The sequence below is a fragment of the Capra hircus genome, chromosome 11, assembly GCF_001704415.2.
Source record: "Capra hircus breed San Clemente chromosome 11, ASM170441v1, whole genome shotgun sequence".
NCBI classification, from domain to species: domain Eukaryota; kingdom Metazoa; phylum Chordata; class Mammalia; order Artiodactyla; family Bovidae; genus Capra; species Capra hircus.
Window position 1 is genome coordinate 98803785 of NC_030818.1, and position 17234 is coordinate 98821018.

Here is a 17234-nt window from a genome sequence, read left to right on the forward strand (position 1 = left end):
CAAGATTATACAGTCCAGTGACAAAGTTTTCACCGATCTGTGGAGACATTAAAAAATAAGGACAATTAGTGCATAAGTACACACATGTATGGCTGCCAACTGTTTCTTCTTGGGAAGGATCCTGAAATTTTGTTTTCCCTTTTCTGTTCTGATATTATGGTAAATATCATATTCATGAAATCCAAAAATCAAGGAATCACTGAATTGTGTCCTGCTCTTCCGTTCAGTATTTACTGAACCATCTGTTCAGTGTGATCACTCCTATAGGCGTCCGGGGCTCAGCAGTGAAAAGACCAGCCAGGGAGGCCTGTATAGTTTAGCGAGGCGGTTGGGGTCTACATCCCCGATGGAGAAGGAGATGGCAACCCACACCAGTACTCTTGCCTGGGAAATCCTAGACAGAGGAGGCCGGGTGGGCTACCTACGGTCCATGGGATCACAAGAGTCGGACGCGACTTCTCGACTACACCATCACCAGGACATTCTTAAAACGACAGCCTAGCAGCTCACTGCAGGTGTGGAACCCGTAAGGAAGAGGACCAGGTGAAAGGCGGGTTTGCGTACGCAAGCTTGCCCCTCCTAACCTCCAGGCAAGGGCAAGACAGAAGCCTCGGTGCGCACGGTCTGCGCCGGTCACCTGCGCGTCCTCAAACTTGACGCACTAGGTAGAGGGAGGTGCGGGGGGGCGGGGCGGAGGCGGGGCCTCGTTTCCGGCGTCCTCTCGCCCCGCCCCCCGCCGGGCGGTCTGATGGTGGCAGGGAGCAGGAGCGGCACGTGAACGGGGCGGGGTGGGACAGTGCGGAACGCGCGCGCCTGCGGCTGAGTTTCCGGTCGGAGGCCTTTGCCCAGAGCCCCGCGTCCCTGAGGGGCGGCGGCGGCGGCGGCGGCGGAGGCGGAGGAGGAGGCGGCGGCGGCAGCGGGGGGGAGATCCGGAAGTCAACACCATGTCGAGTCTGCACAAGAGCCGGTGAGGAGCCCCCAGGGCCGACCAGCCAGGCCACTGCTGGCCATGCTGTCCCTTTTGACCTGCGGGGGTGGGGGGTGGCAGCGAATGTGGCTAGGAATCGGGACTTCCCCCCCAGCCGCCCTCCCCACCCCTCCGCGGGCTGAAGGTTTTGGGCGCCCACTTTCCAGCCTCTTTGCTGTGGGCCTGAGGGGGACCACGGAACGGGGACATCTCTTCTGCCCCTCGGTGTTGCCGCTTCTCTCTCTCTCCCCCGCACCCTGGATCCTTTCCCCCTGGTGTCTTCCTTTTCTAGGGCCTTGATGCCCGATCCCGATGCACCCCTCACCCTTTTTCTACCCCCTTGATAACCCTTGGCCCCAGTAACCTCTATCCAAATCTTCCCCTTCCACGTACCCTTTTCTTACTAGAAATGCTAGAAAACCTAGATTCTCCAGTCTGTTCCCCCCACCCCCATCCCCGGGGCCAAATCCTGCAGCGTTGGCTAATTTTGCTCATTCTTCAGTTTTCCTCCAGTTTTTAAACCTTTTGTCCTTGCCTGCCCGCAGGTCCAGAGGTCTTCTAATGGTTTTATTTTTGAGCTTGGGATGCTGGGTGCAGATTACACAGGTCCTTGTCCACAGATCAGATTACTCCTGATTCTAAGGGTTTTTGGAATTCAGATAGAGACAGTGTGGTTTGGACCTGGCCAGCAGGAAGTGGCCAGTAAATGCCGGCTCAGTAAGTGTTAGAATGTGTCTGATTTCATGGTGTTCATTTGAGAACCTTCAGACAAGAGTATCCTATAGATTTCTGGACTTAAGAGGAAAAAGTGATCTGTAGTTCTTCAAAGCTGCCCTTTAGTCAGGGTTTTGCCTGTGTTTTGCATCTTTGTGTCCTGAGGGATAGGGAGGAACAAGTTGGAGACTGGAGATGTAAGGGAGCTGTGGGCTTTAGGAGCGGTCACTAAGCCTGTCATCTTGGGGTTTGTGGGTCACATGCCTCTGTCTCCCTCCTTCTAGGATTGCAGATTTCCAGGATGTCCTGAAGGAGCCCGTGATTGCCTTGGAAAAGCTTCGGGAGCTCAGTTTTAGTGGTAAGAGGCAACTCTCCATTTTCAGGGTTTTCCTGGAGCAGCCTTGTGACAAAGATGGAGGGGCAGCAAGCCAAGGCCACACCTGACCAGTTCTGGGGACCGGCCTGCCTTTTGGGAACTTCTTCAGATTTTGTGGAGCTGAATAACCAGGGATGCCCCCGGCTTGGATCTCAGAGCAGTGGCGCCCTCGGTTACCATGCGTGTAGGCCTTAGACTGGGCTTCCCTAGTGGCTCAGTGGTAAAGAATTCGCCTGCAGTGCAGGAGACGCGAGTTTGATCCGTGGGTTGGAAAGATGCCCTGGAGGAGGAAATAGCAACCCAGTATCCATGCCTGGAGAATCACATGGACAGAAGAGCCTGGCGGGCTGCAGTCTATTGAGTTGCAGAGTTGGACATGACTTTAGTGTCTAAGTGCGCACACATGCACACACAGACCTGGTGCTCATTGGCCCATAAGCGATGCTGATTGCTTCCTGGGAGTAACTGGAGGGCAGAGGGGAGACTTCTTGAACAGAAGAAAGGTCTTTTCTCATTCCTCAGCAGGCTTCCTGTGTTGTAGAATTTGGTTAGCTACGGAGTGGTTCCTGGTTCTCTCCGTGGCTTAGGATCAAAGCCAACTCAGGCAACAGTGAACTTTGGTTCATGGTAAAATTCCAGCCTTGAGTCACTCACTTTAAGGAGCTGAACCCCAGCAGTTTTTGACTTTGCCCTCCCTAGTCTGGGTAACTTTTCAGCACAGAAACTCTTGCATGTCTTTAAAAATACCCCAGGGTGTCCTGGTAGCTTCTTGTGACTGCTCTGCCTTTGTAACTTTGTCAGCAAGGACGCTTGAGTTGCCCCCTGCATCCCCATGCAGATTTTGAGGTGAGGATTCTAGCTGCTGTTCCCGGTACTAGGGAGACTGTAGTAACAGCTGCTTTAGCGAGCGTCCTGACAGTATTTCAGGAGAAGCTCATCTTTCGATTCAGGAGTGATATTTAGGCCCTGAAGATCTTGAGGGGTTTCTGGGATCTTTGCTGAGCTAAAGCATCTGTCAGGCCCCGGGGGAGGCAGTCTATGGCAATGGTTACAAGCTGGGTTCTAGAGTCAGACCTGTGTTGGAGTCCTTGATTGCTCTGTTTTTATAGACAAGTTTCTTTATCTGTAAGATGGGGACAATGATGCTGATCTTTGTTACTTACTAGGGCTATAGTTAGGATTAAGTGAAATTTTAAGTCTGTAAAACACAAAACACTGAGCATTCAGAGCTTAGTTTATATTCCACAGATACTTACAGAATACCTGCCCTGGGCTGTGTAGTGAAACAGTGAGATTTGGTCTGCATCTTTCTAGGGCTTTCCCCAGTATTAGGGGTTACAGATGTTAAATAAATATACAAATTATACATTCCCATTTGCGAGGGATGCCATGAAAGAGATGTGATGGAGCCATTATTGTTTATGTCAAGGGCCCTGACTTTATTTGGGAAGAGGTGGTGTGGTTGGTCAAGGGTGCTCTGAGGAAGAAATATCAAAGATCAGAAGCTGTCATCCTCCAAAGAACATTCCAGACGGGGGTCACAGAGAGAGAGTAGACATAGGATTAGCATCGTCTAGCAGTCTTTCTGGCAGCGAACGATTCTTGAAGAAGTACTTCTTGCCACTCCACTCCCTGCCGACTAGCTCCGAGGTGGAGGGCTGGGGGGTTCTGGGACTCTGCAGGGGCGTGACCTTTGCCTGCTGTGTCCACAGGCATCCCCTGTGAGGGCGGACTGCGATGCCTCTGCTGGAAGGTGGGTGTGCCGGGGGTGGGGCTTCTGCTCTGCTGAGAGTCCCTGGGTTCCTGCATGGGCTGTCCCCACCCCTGGCCCCTTCTTTCTATTTTCTGCCTTTCCTTGCTTGTCCCAGGAAGCTTTTCTGGGAGGTTCTGGGTTTTCTGTTTCTCTTGGCATCCCCTCGGGGATCCCCCTGGGGATGGAATGCTGTGTAATGCCCGCAAAGCTCTCTGCTTCCTGGTCCAGACAGCTCAGCGATGCTGATTGGGACAGTAAAAGGCTATGCTTTGCTTAAAGCTTTTTGCTGAGGTGGGAGCAGAAGCCCAGTGTCCTGCTTTCCAACTCCTTTGAGCACAAAGTTTTATCATCATTTGGGAGAGTCTGTGGGAGGGAACGCAGTAGAAAGGGCTGCTTTAGGATAAAGGACGAGGAAACCAGTGGGGAGAAGAGGGGAGGCTACCCCCAGCCCGTGCCTGTGTTCCTGGGTTTTACCTAGCCTGTCCTGCCTTCTCTGGGCTTTATCAGGCGTTTTCCTTGAGGCCTGTCAGCCTCCATCTCCTTCCGGGGTTGGGCTGGGGGAGTCACCAGAGCTTTGCTTTTCTCTCTGTGTGTGCAGATTCTCTTGAACTACCTCCCCTTGGAGAGAGCCTCATGGACCTCCATCCTGGCCAAGCAGAGGTGAGACCCTGACACAGGAGGATGGCGGGAGGGCCTTTGTATTGGGCAGAGCAAGTGGTGTGAGTCCAACCCACTTCCTGTTTCTGCAGTCTTCCGGGCTCATCCCTCTCTCCCCTCCTCTCCTCCAGGGAGCTGTATTCTCAGTTCCTGAGGGAAATGATCATCCAGCCTGGCATCGCCAAGGCCAACATGGGTGTGTCCAGGGAGGATGTGACCTTTGAGGACCATGTGAGTAGGGGGCTGCAGTGAGGACCGAGGCTACAGAGTGGGGGGAGAGGTGTGGGCTTTGGGGTGGGCGAGGTCCCTCAGCCCAGAGGCCAGGTGCTGCTGATCCTACTCCTTTTACCGCCCCCCACTACCCCCGACCCCAGCACCTCGTTTCTGCGTTTGGCATCTCAGCTGCCAAAGGCTGTTGAGTCTCCATGGTCTCCCCAGGCTCCAGGCCCAGTCAGGACCACAAGCGATGACTGAGATCCAGGAGTGCTGTGTGTGCAGCGCTGAGCCTAGTCCTGCGCACATTGGCTCCTCAGCCCCCTTCCTCCAGGAAGCTTCTGTGATACTGTAGTTGAAGGGAGTCAGAGCAGGGCTGGGGTGAGGGTAAACTGCGTTTCTGCAGCCCAGAGGAAGCCTTGTTCTATCTGCAAATACCCAACTCCTCCCTGGTGCTTCACAGTCGGGAAATGGAGATGGATTGGACCTAGCCTGATCCTCCAAAGATTGGAATTGGCAACTCATAGTATTGATGACTTAGATTCAGAGAGACCTAGCGATGCAGTATTCATTTATTCAGCAAGTATTTAGTGAGCACCTGTTATGTGCAGCGTTCTGGAGCTGTGGACAGGGAAGGGCAGAGTCCCTGCCCAGCAGGGAAGTGCTCAGAGCTGACCTCGGGGCTTGGCAGCGGGGCGTGGATGAGGATGGAAGTTTGGGAGGCCGCGGAAGGGCCTGTGCTGCCGCTCGACTGTCTGGCAGGCCGTCTCAGCCGTAGCTGCGTCTCTGCTGGGAATGCTGGTTCGGGGCTACTGCTCAGGCCCCTGAGACTGGGGTCTGCCTCTGGGGTCCTAGCCGGCCGAGGACAGTGTGGCTCATTTTCCCCCACAGCCTCTGAACCCCAACCCTGACAGCCGGTGGAACACGTACTTCAGGGACAACGAGGTGCTGCTGCAGATTGACAAAGATGTCCGGTGAGCAGGGCGCTGGGGTGGGGAGCCGGCCCTGGGGCTCCTGGGGGTTTTCCGCCACTTCTGCCCTTGCCCAGCCCAGCCCAGCCCCACAGGGAGGTGTCTGAGGAACTGCCGGGGAGTCGTCCCTGTAGCTGAGTCCAGGCCATAGGAACAGCAAGCCTGGCAAGGTGCAGGGGTGCGAGGTGCTGGCCTGAGTGCCCAGCTCCCCTCTCTCCCTGCCTTGGTGTCCCTTGTAGCTCAGGCACCTGTGGATTCATCTGCTCCTTCCTTCAGCACATTCTGAGGCTCTCCTATGTGAAGGCTCAGTGCCAGGCTGGGGCGTTGAGCATGGACTAGACAGACAGGGTCTCCCTCCTTGAGGAGCTTGGAAGCTGAGGGGGGAGATGTGAAGACGAGATGTTCAACAAAATGGGTCCTCCGTGTCACTCACATTTGTGGTGACTGCTCTGAAGGCAGAGTTCAGGATGCTTCAGGGCAGCTGGACGTCTCGCCCGAGGAAGCAGCTGAGATTCTGAGGAGCCTGGGGGGTTGGGGGAAGGGAGGGCTGTGGTGCCTCCCAGGGGAGGCCCTGAGCGCCTTCAGAGCTGGGCCATCCAAGGAGCGGTGCGAAGGCCAGTGTGCCTGAGGCCCCACCGGAGGCAGGCGGGGTCAGACCTTGGACTCAATCCCAGGGACATGGGGCAGTCTCCCAAAGGGTTTAAGCAGAGGAGTGACAGGGTCAGAAAGCGATTGTGAGCTATACCGTGCGCGCGCTGTTCCTCTTGGTGGGGAAGTGTGGGCAGCGGGCTGTGCCGGCCTGTGGGGTGGGCACAGCAGCAGGCGACTCTGCCACGTGGCTGGGTGAGGAGCTGAGGGCCTGTCTGCAGTGGCCCAGTGGTCAGAGCTTGGGTTCTAGAATCTGTCCGCCCACCTCCCTCTCCGCCCCCGCTGCTTGTCAGCTGTGTTACCAGCCCTTCGCCACCCAGGGCTGCTCCTCCCCTGTGCTCACTGTGCCCAGGCCCGCCCCCCCCGCCCCCCACCAGACAGCCCCCGTGGGACCCCAGCCCAGGTTGCTCAGCCAGGAGGGACAGTGGGTCTCTTGCCTCCTTCCTTCTCAGGCTGGTGTTGGGGAGCCTCTACCCACGAGGTGTTTCATTGCCCTGTTTTAAGAAGGAACCGGGTCTTGAACCCAGATCTGGGCAGACAGGTTCTTAGCCTGGTAGTGACTGTAGCGCATTGTTCAGTGTTCCTGGAGGGCGAGTTTGCAGAGAGCTTCAGCTGAGAAGTCTGTGTGCGTGCTGCGATACATACACTTTAAAAACTTTCACATTCTAGAGACCGTCTCCCCACTTGATTGTTAATCTCCCCAGCTGTGTGGTATTGTACAATTTATAACTTAATGAAACCTCTGTTACCATCTTTAGCCACAATACAAACAGTTCATACTCTTGTACATATTATCTTTTTGACATGAAAAGCTGTTCGTGGTTTAAGAGAAGAGTTAGACTGTGAGATTCTAAGAACACTTAAAAATATGTGTGTGTGTATCTGTTTGTAAGCATACGTACGATATTTGTGTATGTACACACATATGCTGACTACATTGCTTTTGAAATAAAATGCTCCTAATTTAAACTCACACAGAAGGCTTTGGAGAGGCTGGGACACCTGGCAGCAAAGGGCCGAGGAGGCACCTCAAACCCTCTGGCCGAGAAACAGTCCTCTCCTGTTTCCCCTTGCAGGAGGTTATGTCCAGACATATCCTTCTTCCAGAGGGCTACTGAGTACCCCTGCCTCCTCATCCTGGATCCTCAGAACGAATTCGAGACCCTTCGTAAGCGGGTGGAGCAGACGACCCTGAAATCCCAGACGGTGGCTCGGAACCGGAGCGGCGTCACAAATGTAAGAGGCAACCTGAGGGCCTCGGGCTCCCCGTGACAGCCTTTTCCTTCCTGCTTCCTTGGGATAGTGGCCACGGGCCACTGGGCCCCTGACCATCCTCCCTGACCGTTACCCAGAGCAGCCTTGGTCCTGCCCCATCCCCCTCTGGGCTCTTTCTGAAAATCAGATTCGGAGGCTGGTGTCACAGTGCCTGGGGGTGGGGGGTGCCCTGCTGTGCAGTGAAGGGGCCACACTTCTGGTCTGTGGTGGAGACAGTACTTAGGAAAGGAGCTGCAAGTGTGGTGAAGTGCCGTGGATACAGTGATGGGCAGGGACCTGACCTGGTCTGGGCATCAGGGAGGACTTTGCTGAGGAAGTGACATTTAACCTGAGGCTCAAAGGATGAAGAGGAAAGGGCCTTCCAGGGGGAGAGGAGGGCATGTGTGGAGGGAGCGGGGTGTGTTCAAGGGAAGGAGGAGTCCAACCTGAGCTGGGTAGGGGAAAGGGCAAGGGAAGGGTGGCCAGAGGATGCTGGAGAAGTGAGTGATGGTGAGGCCACACGGGCCTTTGTCCTGAGGGCTGGGGACCGCTGGAGCATTCCTGGAGCAAGGATATAATACTGTCTTTGCCAAAGATTGCTGTGGACACTGTGAGGATGTTGATGGGAGAGGCGGGAATGGAGGTGGAGAGGCCTTCTGGTGCTGTGGTTGGTAGGGGCGGGGCCTGGGGTGGAAAGGGAGAGACCTCAGAGAAAGGAAGGGTTCGTGCTGGCCAAGTTATGCTGCGTGTTGGAACCTCAGGCTTCGAGCAGGCTTAGGTGATTCTGAGAAGCTGCTTATTTCCAAAAGGTATATTGTCTTATTCCTTAACGCCTACTGCTTTCATACCTGGAGCTTTGACTTATTCCTCAAAATTTTTCACTGTCCTCCAGCAGTGGAAAAATCCTCTGTAACTCCCAGCAAGCTAGAGACAGGTACTGTAGCAGCTCCACTTGCCCGCCCCCCGCCCCCACTCAGTGGAATGACCAATCAGGGCTTTGTTTCCTGGAGACCAGCCATCTTTCCTCCCGGGAGTGACTGGGAAGTTCTGGCTGATCCCCTGGTTCCACCTGCCCACAACAGAGCAAGGTGCCTCAGGAGGTGCCAAACGCTTGGCTTAATGACCCCGTAGCTGCCTGAGTTGGTGGTCGTCCTGCTTGGCTGCTGATGTTCCATCTTCCTGGAAAGATGAGGACCTGGCTTCTGTCATTCCTTTCACTACAGTAATTGGTGGCTGAGAATTGAGTTTAGGTTTGGACCCAGTCCTGGTGGGAGAACCAGACCACAGGCCCTAGGCCTCTAGGTCCAGGGGCTGGGCGGTTTGAGTTAGAGCTGACTGACGCTGCGCAAGGAACACCAGACTTGCCTTCCTGGGCCTTTGTTTCTTCTTCTGTATACTGGGCATGATCATTTCCACCCTGTCTGGCTTTGAAATTTCCAAGAGGGTGAACTGAGGTCGTGGCTGTGCAGAGTCTTAGAAAGCAGTGGGCACTCTCTGAGGCCTGGGCCTCGGGTTCTAGAGCCAGCCTGGGTCCAAGTCCAGTGCCGCCACTTAATGCGAGACGTCTGATGAGTGGCCTAGCGTTTCTGAACCTGTTTCCTCATCTTGAAACTAATGTGGAAAGAATCTTCTCGGCTGCTTTGGGCATTAAACAGGAAGGCTTATAGGGCTTTGTCTTGCCCATAAAACCCTCTTGGTAAATGTTAGTGATATATGCGTCTTAGTGTGTGCACATGTACACACGTGTGTATGTGTATAGATGTGTATATATAATGGAAAAGGACGCTTAATGTTCTCAAAACCCTGGGCTTCCAGGACAGCATTATACTCTGACCCTGTGGGGCTGTGCCTGTGACCTTCATACAGGTAACCACAGGCATTTGAACTTCTACAAAACTCCCAAGGGATCCTGACATTGGGGTCTTCTGCTCTATTGTGTGAGTTTTTACCGAGATCATTTCTTCATTCATTTCCCAACTTTTTCTTATGAAGATTTTGAAATATTCAGAAAAGTTGAAAGAAGAGTACAGCATGCACCCTCATACTTTCCACCTAAATTCACCAGTTGTTAACCTTTTGCCGTGTTTATGTGTGTGTTACATAGAGAGTAAATTTGCAGATGTCCTGACCCCTTACCCCTCAGTCCTTCAGCAGGCGTCCCCTGAGAATCAGGACATCCTCCTCCTCACCACTGTCACATCTGTCACCCATAATCCGTAATAACAGCTCACATCCAGTCCTGGTTCGGGTGTCCTCTAGTTGTGTCAAGAATTTCTTTTTTTTTTTGGCCACCCTGTATGGCTTGTGGGATCTTAGTTCCTTGACCAGGAATTGAACCTGAGCCCACAGCAGTGAAAGTAAGGAGTCTTGTCCAGTGGACTGCCAGGGAATTCCCTGTACCAAGAATGTTTTTGTCATTTTGAATCCTTAAAAGCACCAAGTTAGGGTTTATGCGTTGCGCTGGAATGTTGAGTTTCTTTAGTCACTTCAGCTGGAGCAGGCCTCCACTCCCCCAACCCCCCACAGCATTTGACTTCAAGAATCTTTACCTGTTGTCTATTTTTTTGACATATTTTGAATTAAACTATAACTTACATACAAGAAAAGCACAAACCTTAGGTATACAATTAGATGAACGTTTTCTCATGTATAAACCTACATTAACTGTCAGCCAGATCAGGACATGGAACACTTCCATCATCCAGAAAGTTCTTTCATGCCCTTCTCCAGTCGGTACCCCTTTTCTCAGAGGTAAGCACCATTCTGACTTTTATCACTAAATTATTAGATTTCAGTCCCTCTGGCTTGCGGAATGTTGCCCATTGTGGATTTATCTGCTCCTTCCCAGTGGCGTTGGACACGTCCCTGGGTTGCCCATGAGATGGAAGTCAGTTTCGGCTCGCTGTCTGTCATGTCTCCCACCTTCTTACCGAGCCCCTGCCCTTGTCCCCTAGATGAGCTCCCCACAAAAGAACTCAGCGCCCTCCATGAATGAGTACGTGGTGCTGCCCAACGGCTGTGAGGCCCACTGGGAGGTGGTGGAGCGGATCCTGTTCATCTATGCCAAGCTCAACCCCGGCATTGCTTACGTGCAGGGCATGAACGAGATCGTGGGGCCCCTCTACTACACCTTTGCCACCGACCCCAACAGCGAGTGGAGAGGTAAACAGGTGGGCTCCCGGCCGCTCACGTTCGTTGCTGCTGCCTCCTGGAGAAACGGACCAAGGGACGCTGGACTGATGGGCTCTATCAAGCTCTTGTGCCACTCCACCCACCCCAAAACAGGGGTCTCCATTCTCTCTGTTGGATAAGGGGGTTGGCCCGAATCATGTCTGAGATCTTTCCTGGCTTGAACTTTCTAGAATGTTAGGTGTTTACTGATCTCTTGCAAAATATATATTTATATATATTTATTCAGCTGTACAGCTCTTAGTTGCGTGGATCTAGTTCCCCGAACAGGAATTGGACCTGGGCCCGCTGCATTGGGAGCCTGGAGTCTTAGCCACTGGACCACCAGGGAAACTGCCCCCCCACCCCCGGTTACTGATCTATTCATATTTGTAACTGAATTTCTGGTAGAGGAGATGAGTAGAGGAGATTTCTGTTTCCTGTATAGAAAGGAAGTTGAAAGAATGGATTTAAATAATGATTTTTAAAATGTCAGCAGCAGAACAGGTAATCAACTGCAAAGTCAGTGTACAGTGTTGTCAGAGTTGTGAGAAAAAAGAGGTGGGGATTCCCTGTTGGTCCAGTGGCTAGGACTGCTTGCTTTCACTGTGGAGCGCTCTGGCTAAGATCCCGCAAGCTGTTTGGCATGGCCAAAAATAAAAAAATTATGTCTGGTCTGGGGCTGGAGAGTGGGATATGGAGAGTGGTCACAGACGGAGGAGGTACAGAGAGACGCAGCCTGACCAGGGTGGGCTGACTTGGTGGAGGCTCAGAGCTGAGGGTAAGCTCTCACATAATTGAGAGGTGGGGTGTGTTGCAAGCCAGCTGGTCCTCTCACAGCTGCCCTGACCCTGCCCGTCTCTCCCAGAGCATGCTGAGGCAGATACCTTTTTCTGCTTCACCAACCTCATGGCTGAGATCCGGGACAACTTCATCAAGAGCCTTGACGACTCACAGTGTGGCATCACCTACAAGATGGAAAAGGTGTACTCCACCCTGAAGGATAAAGACGTGGAACTCTACCTGAAATTGGTGAGGACCCCCAGGGCCACGCAGGGTAGGGCAGATAGGAAGGGGGAGAGGACAGCAGGCTCCTGAGCCCAGGGTGGGGACTGGCCTGAGTCTGAGGATTAGAACTGACTGCTGCTGCCAGGGGGCCATGACCCAGGTGCTGAGGTGCAGCGGGGAGGTGGGGAAGCTGGTGGTTGGAGCCTGGCAGGCTGAGGATGAGAGGAGGTGGGTTGGTGCTCTGAGTGCTAGGTGTTTACCTGGCACACAGTTTACCATATGCTTTGAGTTCAGCCTGTTGGAGTCCTCCCAGAAAGGAAGTGTGAACTTCATTTAGAAAATTATTGGAGGGATTTCCCTGGTAGTCCAGTGGCTAAGACTGTGCTCCCAGTGCAGGGGACACAGGTTCAATCCCTGGTCAAGGAACTAGATCCCACATCCTGCACCTAAGACCCAGGCGGCCCCCCCAAAAAAAATTATTGGGAGTAACATTTCATGTTCATTTCAGGGAACTCCTCAGTAAAAAGAATATTTGTTTATAAACAGGAACAGTTTTGTGAACAAGAAAATGTACCTAAACATATCTTTTTAACCAAGTGTGGAATTATAGCTTGCTGTTTTGTACCAGGCTTTTCAGTCAGTAGTATCCACTGTGGCCAACCAGAGGGCCCATCCCCATTGGGAATAATTGCCTTGTGCAGTTGTTGTATGGAGTAAATAAGTGAGATATTTAACGTATTAAGCACAAGACCAGGCTTACAGTAAGTGCCCAATAATGGTTTCTCTGTCCATAAATCCACAGTGACCATCTGTGTAGTATATTAAAAGAATTTGAGCCATCATTTATAAATCTAAAATGCTTATCTAAAAAAGCCTGGGTTTTTTGGCTTCCCTCAAAAAAAAATCAGATGATCTGGTAGCGTTGGCTGGCAGTAAGCAGCAGTTGCCCGTTTCACGGAGTGAGGCTCTCTGGTGCCATCCCCACCTCGGTGTGCCTGGAGCTCACACTAAGCCTGCTGCTTAATCTGAATTCACGCCTGCTGGGCTGCATGGTGGTCCGTGGCCACTAGCCAACACACATTCTCGCACCTACCACACACCTCTGTCTCCCCAGCAAGAGCAGAACATCAAGCCCCAGTTCTTTGCCTTCCGCTGGCTGACCCTGCTGCTGTCCCAGGAGTTCGTGCTGCCTGATGTCATCCGGATCTGGGACTCCCTCTTCGCCGACAGCAGCCGCTTTGACTTCCTCCTCCTGGTCTGCTGCGCCATGCTCATGTGAGTGTGGCCGTAGGAAGGTTTTGGGCCGGGGGGCTGCAGTCAAGAAGCTGGACTGAGCCTCTGGGATTCTCAGGGGAGCATCAGTCTAAACTTGCTGCAGGTGGTGCGGCGGGAGCAGGAAGAGGCCCGATGGGCCTGCTCTCAGAGTAGTTGAGGGGCCCAGCGCTTTCTGTTGCTTGTTTTTCCTAGACTGATTCGGGAGCAGTTGCTGGAAGGGGACTTTACCGTAAACATGAGACTCCTGCAGGTAATGGAGTTCAGGGGGACGCGCTCGGTCTTTAGCCAAGAGGCAGACACTTAGCCGGCGGCCACCCCATGCCAGCCGCTGTGACAGGCTGCCTCAGGATCAGGAAATGGTAGCAGGGCTTGAGAGTCCAGATCCCCGAGGCAGATCTGGGTTGAATCCGCTTTGCCACTGACCTTGAGTGTGGTGTGGCCAGGGACTTGGCTTCTCTGAACCACGCACTCTGCATAAGTAACTCACAGCTGAGACACAGCCTTATTACCCAGTGTGTGGCAATAATGCCCATTGGTAATGGCAGTTGGCCTGGGGAAGAAACATGGGGGCCTTAGTGGTTAAGAACATGGGCTCAGGAGTCAGTTTTGGCCTCACATCTTTGTTCTCCTGTGGTAGTCATGTCACCTAAGCCCAGTGGCAACCGCTCTGAGCCTTAATTACTCTGCCAACGCCTGGCCTGGGGTTGGTATTCAATAACTTCACTGACTCGATCTGTAAAACAGGCAAACCCTTCATGGGGCTGTTGAGGTGACCCAGTGAGCAAACGCATGGACAGTGTCCGGCCCTGGTCCAGGCTCATGCTTGGAGCTCAGGGCTCGATGGCCGGAGGTGGGGGGTGGTGAGGCAGGTAGTCTTGGTCCTGGGGAAGGGGCTGAGACCTTTGGAGTGACTGTTGGGTTGGTTAAGTCAGTGCTGCAGTGCGTGCAGCAATAGCTCCCTGCAGGGTTTGGACAGACGGCAGGTGTCTGGTATCCTGTAGTCCCCAGCCTTTAGCCCAGGGTCCAGCAGGGTGCCAGGTCCACTGTGGTGGTGCAGGGCAGGCTGACTTCAGAGGCATACTACTGTTGGCCTTTCCCCCACACAGGATTACCCTATCACAGACGTTTGCCAGGTCCTTCAGAAAGCCAAGGAACTCCAAGACTCACAGTAGCCTGGCGGCAAAAGACCCACGTTTGGAAGAGAAGCCCCTGCCGACCCCGGTGCCCTGGCTTCTGGGACATGCAGAAGCCTGTGGGGTCCCAGCCAGAGGGGCCGATGCTGGACCGGCCTGCTCTAGGTCTCACCCTGGCCTCCTGTCAGGGGCCTGCTGTGCCCCACTCTTTCCTGACCACTGAGCCCGGGCTCCTCCCCACCCTTCAGCCCTGGACCTTCTGCCCAGGCCATGAGCAAGGCAGGGGCTCTCGAGGTGGTTTCCCGGGGCTGGGGCAGACTGCGGGCCCCTCCCTGCCTCTGCTCTGCCCCTCCCTTCCTGCCCTCCTGCTCCATCTTCTGGGCTCTGGTCGGGGAGGTGCTCGGCAAACGGGCCAGAAACCGCTTTTTCTGGTGGTTGGTGCTTCCTGGGCTTCTCCATGGGGAAGGTGACACTGTGAAGGAGCTAAGAGGCTGCCAGGCCCAGGTCACACCTTCTGTCCCTTTCCCACTGAGTGTGTGTGTGTGTGTGTGTGTGTGTGTGTGAGTGTGTGTGCACTTGTGGGTTGCTGTGTATGTCTTATTCCCCCTGGCGTGAGCTTCTCCTCCAGTCTGTGTGTGTGTGTGTGTGTGTGTGTGTGTGTGTGTGTCCATGTGTATGGAGGAAGGTGACCTTCCTCTAGTCTGTTTCTTTGTCTTGTCACCTCTCTGCCTCCGTCTCCCTTTCTCTCCCTCTGGCTCTTTCACAGAGGGTGTATGGCTCTCCTCTGTCCACTGCTCTCTCCATTGCTGTCCGTTTGCCCTTTTTTCTTAGGTTGCCTTATCCCCAGCCCCTCCCCTCCCCTCTCCTCAACGTTGGCTCAGAACCCTGGAGACAGAATGAAGAGTCTGGCTCAGCAGAGCTCCTGAAGGTCAGCCTTGGGCACCCAGGGCTCCCAGCCCACAGTGCCTCACCATGGAATTCTTGGAAACCCCAACCTGCTGAGAGCGGTTGGCCCGTGAAGAGCCAGCGCCCTCCTGCCCAGGGAGGGAGGAGAGGGAGAGCTGAGTCTTCCAGAGGTTTCCTCAAAGGTCCTCTCCCAAAGGCAAAAAAGCATTAAGGTTGGGATCCAGGTGCTCTGGAGGTGTAGTTGTTCCCATGGCTTCCAGGTGCCGGCCCAGGGCAGGCGAGTCCCTGCAAGGGGAGCCTCTCGGGGGCAGGCGGGGCTGAGCTCAAAGGCTTGGGTCCCGTGCAGGCCTGGAGGGCCATGTCTCCCCCGCTCAGGAGGGCTGAAGGCGGCGCTGGCCCTTCTCAGGTGTTGTGCTCTGACTGGGGTCTGAGGCATCTGGAGTAGACGAGCTGGCTCCTTGCACCCTGGGCCTGTTCTGACCGGGAGCCTCCCTCCTTTTGTGAGGAGGCAGGGGGTTTGCATCTGGAAGGCTGGGTGATTAGGTCCTCTTCATCTCCCGAGACCGGCCAGCAGGACCCCCCAAAGCCTCCCTGAGTCTGACAGCCAGAACGTGGGGCTGAGGGCCGGGAACAGCTTCCCCCAGGCAGCTCCTGCCAGGCTGTCCCGTGGATGCTTCACTTGCCTTTTTCCTCCTCTCCCAGAACAATATTTGGGAGATTTTACTATTTATTCAGACTCCTGGTTATTTATTGCAGATTGGCAACTGCTTGTTTTGGGGAGGAAGGGTAGGGCTCGGAAAGTGGAAATATGATCTTCCTGACCTTTCAGGTCCTCCAGCATCCTCTTCTACCTGCCTCTGGGACCTTCTGGTTTTCCAGGAGATCCTGGCTGGGAGGGCTCTGAGCTCTGTAATAGAGCTGGGTGTAAGGGGACCTGGTGTGTAAAGACCCTGGCATGCGGCAGAAACACACTGCTTGCCAGCAGGCTGGTCACCCTCTTCCCAGAACTTTTTGGCTGGTAGTTCACTCCCAGCTTGATCCCTTCAGAGCCTGAGTCTTGGGCCACAGCCTGGGACCCAGCAGACACTGCCCAGGACCCTGATGCATTCTCTCTTGCCTGTCCCTCTGCCCTCCCTCCTGGACCATACTACTTGAATCACTGCATCTGATTCGCCTCATTGACAGGCCTGGGTCCAGTGCCCTCTCCTTGGCCTTGTGAGAAAGGTCAAAAGAGCACAGGGACCATACCCAGGTTAGACTGAGCTCCCCCAGTGGGAGGACCTGCCCTTGGCAATCCCCCCCCTGCCGCCCCTCACCCCACCCCAGACTCTCCAGGGAGGCCCCAAGAGCCAGAGACTCCCAGGCTTCCTACTTGGAAGCTCCCCCAGGACTTTGGACATGTACAGAATGAGCTGAATGAATTCAGGTCTCACTCCAAGGGTCAGAATGTTAGTCTGCTTTTGTTTTTTCATCTGTTTTGTTCTTTTGAATCAATGCTGTTGATGACAAGTTGTCTTTAATAAATCATGTGTTCTTTGCAGTAGGTGTTGGTTCTGTGATAGGCTGAAACCATTGAGACCTCAGAGCAGGGAAAAAAAAAAAAAAAGGCAGATAGTCAGGAGGTTCTTAGAGTGATTAAAGGAAAAGGCTAGGAATTTGTCCAAAAGAGCCTGTTCAACTCTTAAGCACCTGCAGTTTGCAGCTGATGGGAGGAGAGTATGCAATGGGGCAGAGGTATTACATTGTGATTTCATAGTAAGTTCTTTGAAAAAGAAGTTGAACTTCAACAAGTCATTTATAGTCCACTATCTGCAGAAAATCACTTGTAACGTGTTGGTGTTTTCTTTGCAGATGTAATTTTTATTAGATACTTGATAACATTGATAGTCATTTTCTTGATTCAGAGTTTTGTGTATTGTCTCCACCCCCCACCCCCCACCACCATTACCTTGGCTGGTGAGCAAGCTGCTGTATGATTTTAAAATATTTTTATGACTTATATTCTATCTGATGTGCTAAAAATGTCCAAAACCAGTCCCTGTTTCTGAGTATCTTATTCCCCGGCCTCTATCATAAGGAATACAGTAGGGGATGCTTGCATTCCTGATTTGTTTTCCCAGTTCATTCGTGTAAATTAGGAGCTAAGAACTTTTTTTTTTCCCCCGGGATCTTTGCGGAGTAGGAGGGAACC

General features: G+C 53.4%; 1 protein-coding gene across 3 annotated transcripts; it reads left to right on the forward strand.

Moving 5' to 3' along the window:
* On the forward strand, positions 742-16586 carry TBC1D13 (TBC1 domain family member 13). Of its 3 annotated transcripts, none has more exons than XM_018055918.1 (12): positions 742-967; positions 1966-2039; positions 3770-3810; positions 4409-4470; positions 4599-4698; positions 5572-5654; positions 7376-7535; positions 10508-10715; positions 11590-11753; positions 12907-13004; positions 13197-13254; positions 14111-16586. In XM_018055918.1, exons 1-12 carry the CDS (start codon positions 945-947, stop codon positions 14174-14176), a joined length of 1137 nt encoding a protein of 378 aa, XP_017911407.1. In that variant the 5' UTR covers positions 742-944; the 3' UTR covers positions 14177-16586. The 3 variants fall into 3 exon arrangements, with proteins under 3 accessions (XP_017911407.1, XP_017911406.1, XP_017911408.1); XM_018055917.1 differs by having other exon boundaries at positions 745-967; positions 12844-13004; XM_018055919.1 differs by lacking the exon at positions 3770-3810 and having other exon boundaries at positions 945-967; positions 12844-13004.

Excerpts from the sequence above, each read along its gene's own strand:
- TBC1D13 (XM_018055917.1), top strand. The coding sequence starts at position 945 with ATGTCGAGTCTGCACAAGAGCCG. Across the intron at positions 3,811-4,408 it reads TGCGATGCCTCTGCTGGAAG|ATTCTCTTGAACTACCTCCC; the intron begins GTGGGTGTGCCG and ends CTGTGTGTGCAG. Across the intron at positions 5,655-7,375 it reads CAGATTGACAAAGATGTCCG|GAGGTTATGTCCAGACATAT; the intron begins GTGAGCAGGGCG and ends TTCCCCTTGCAG.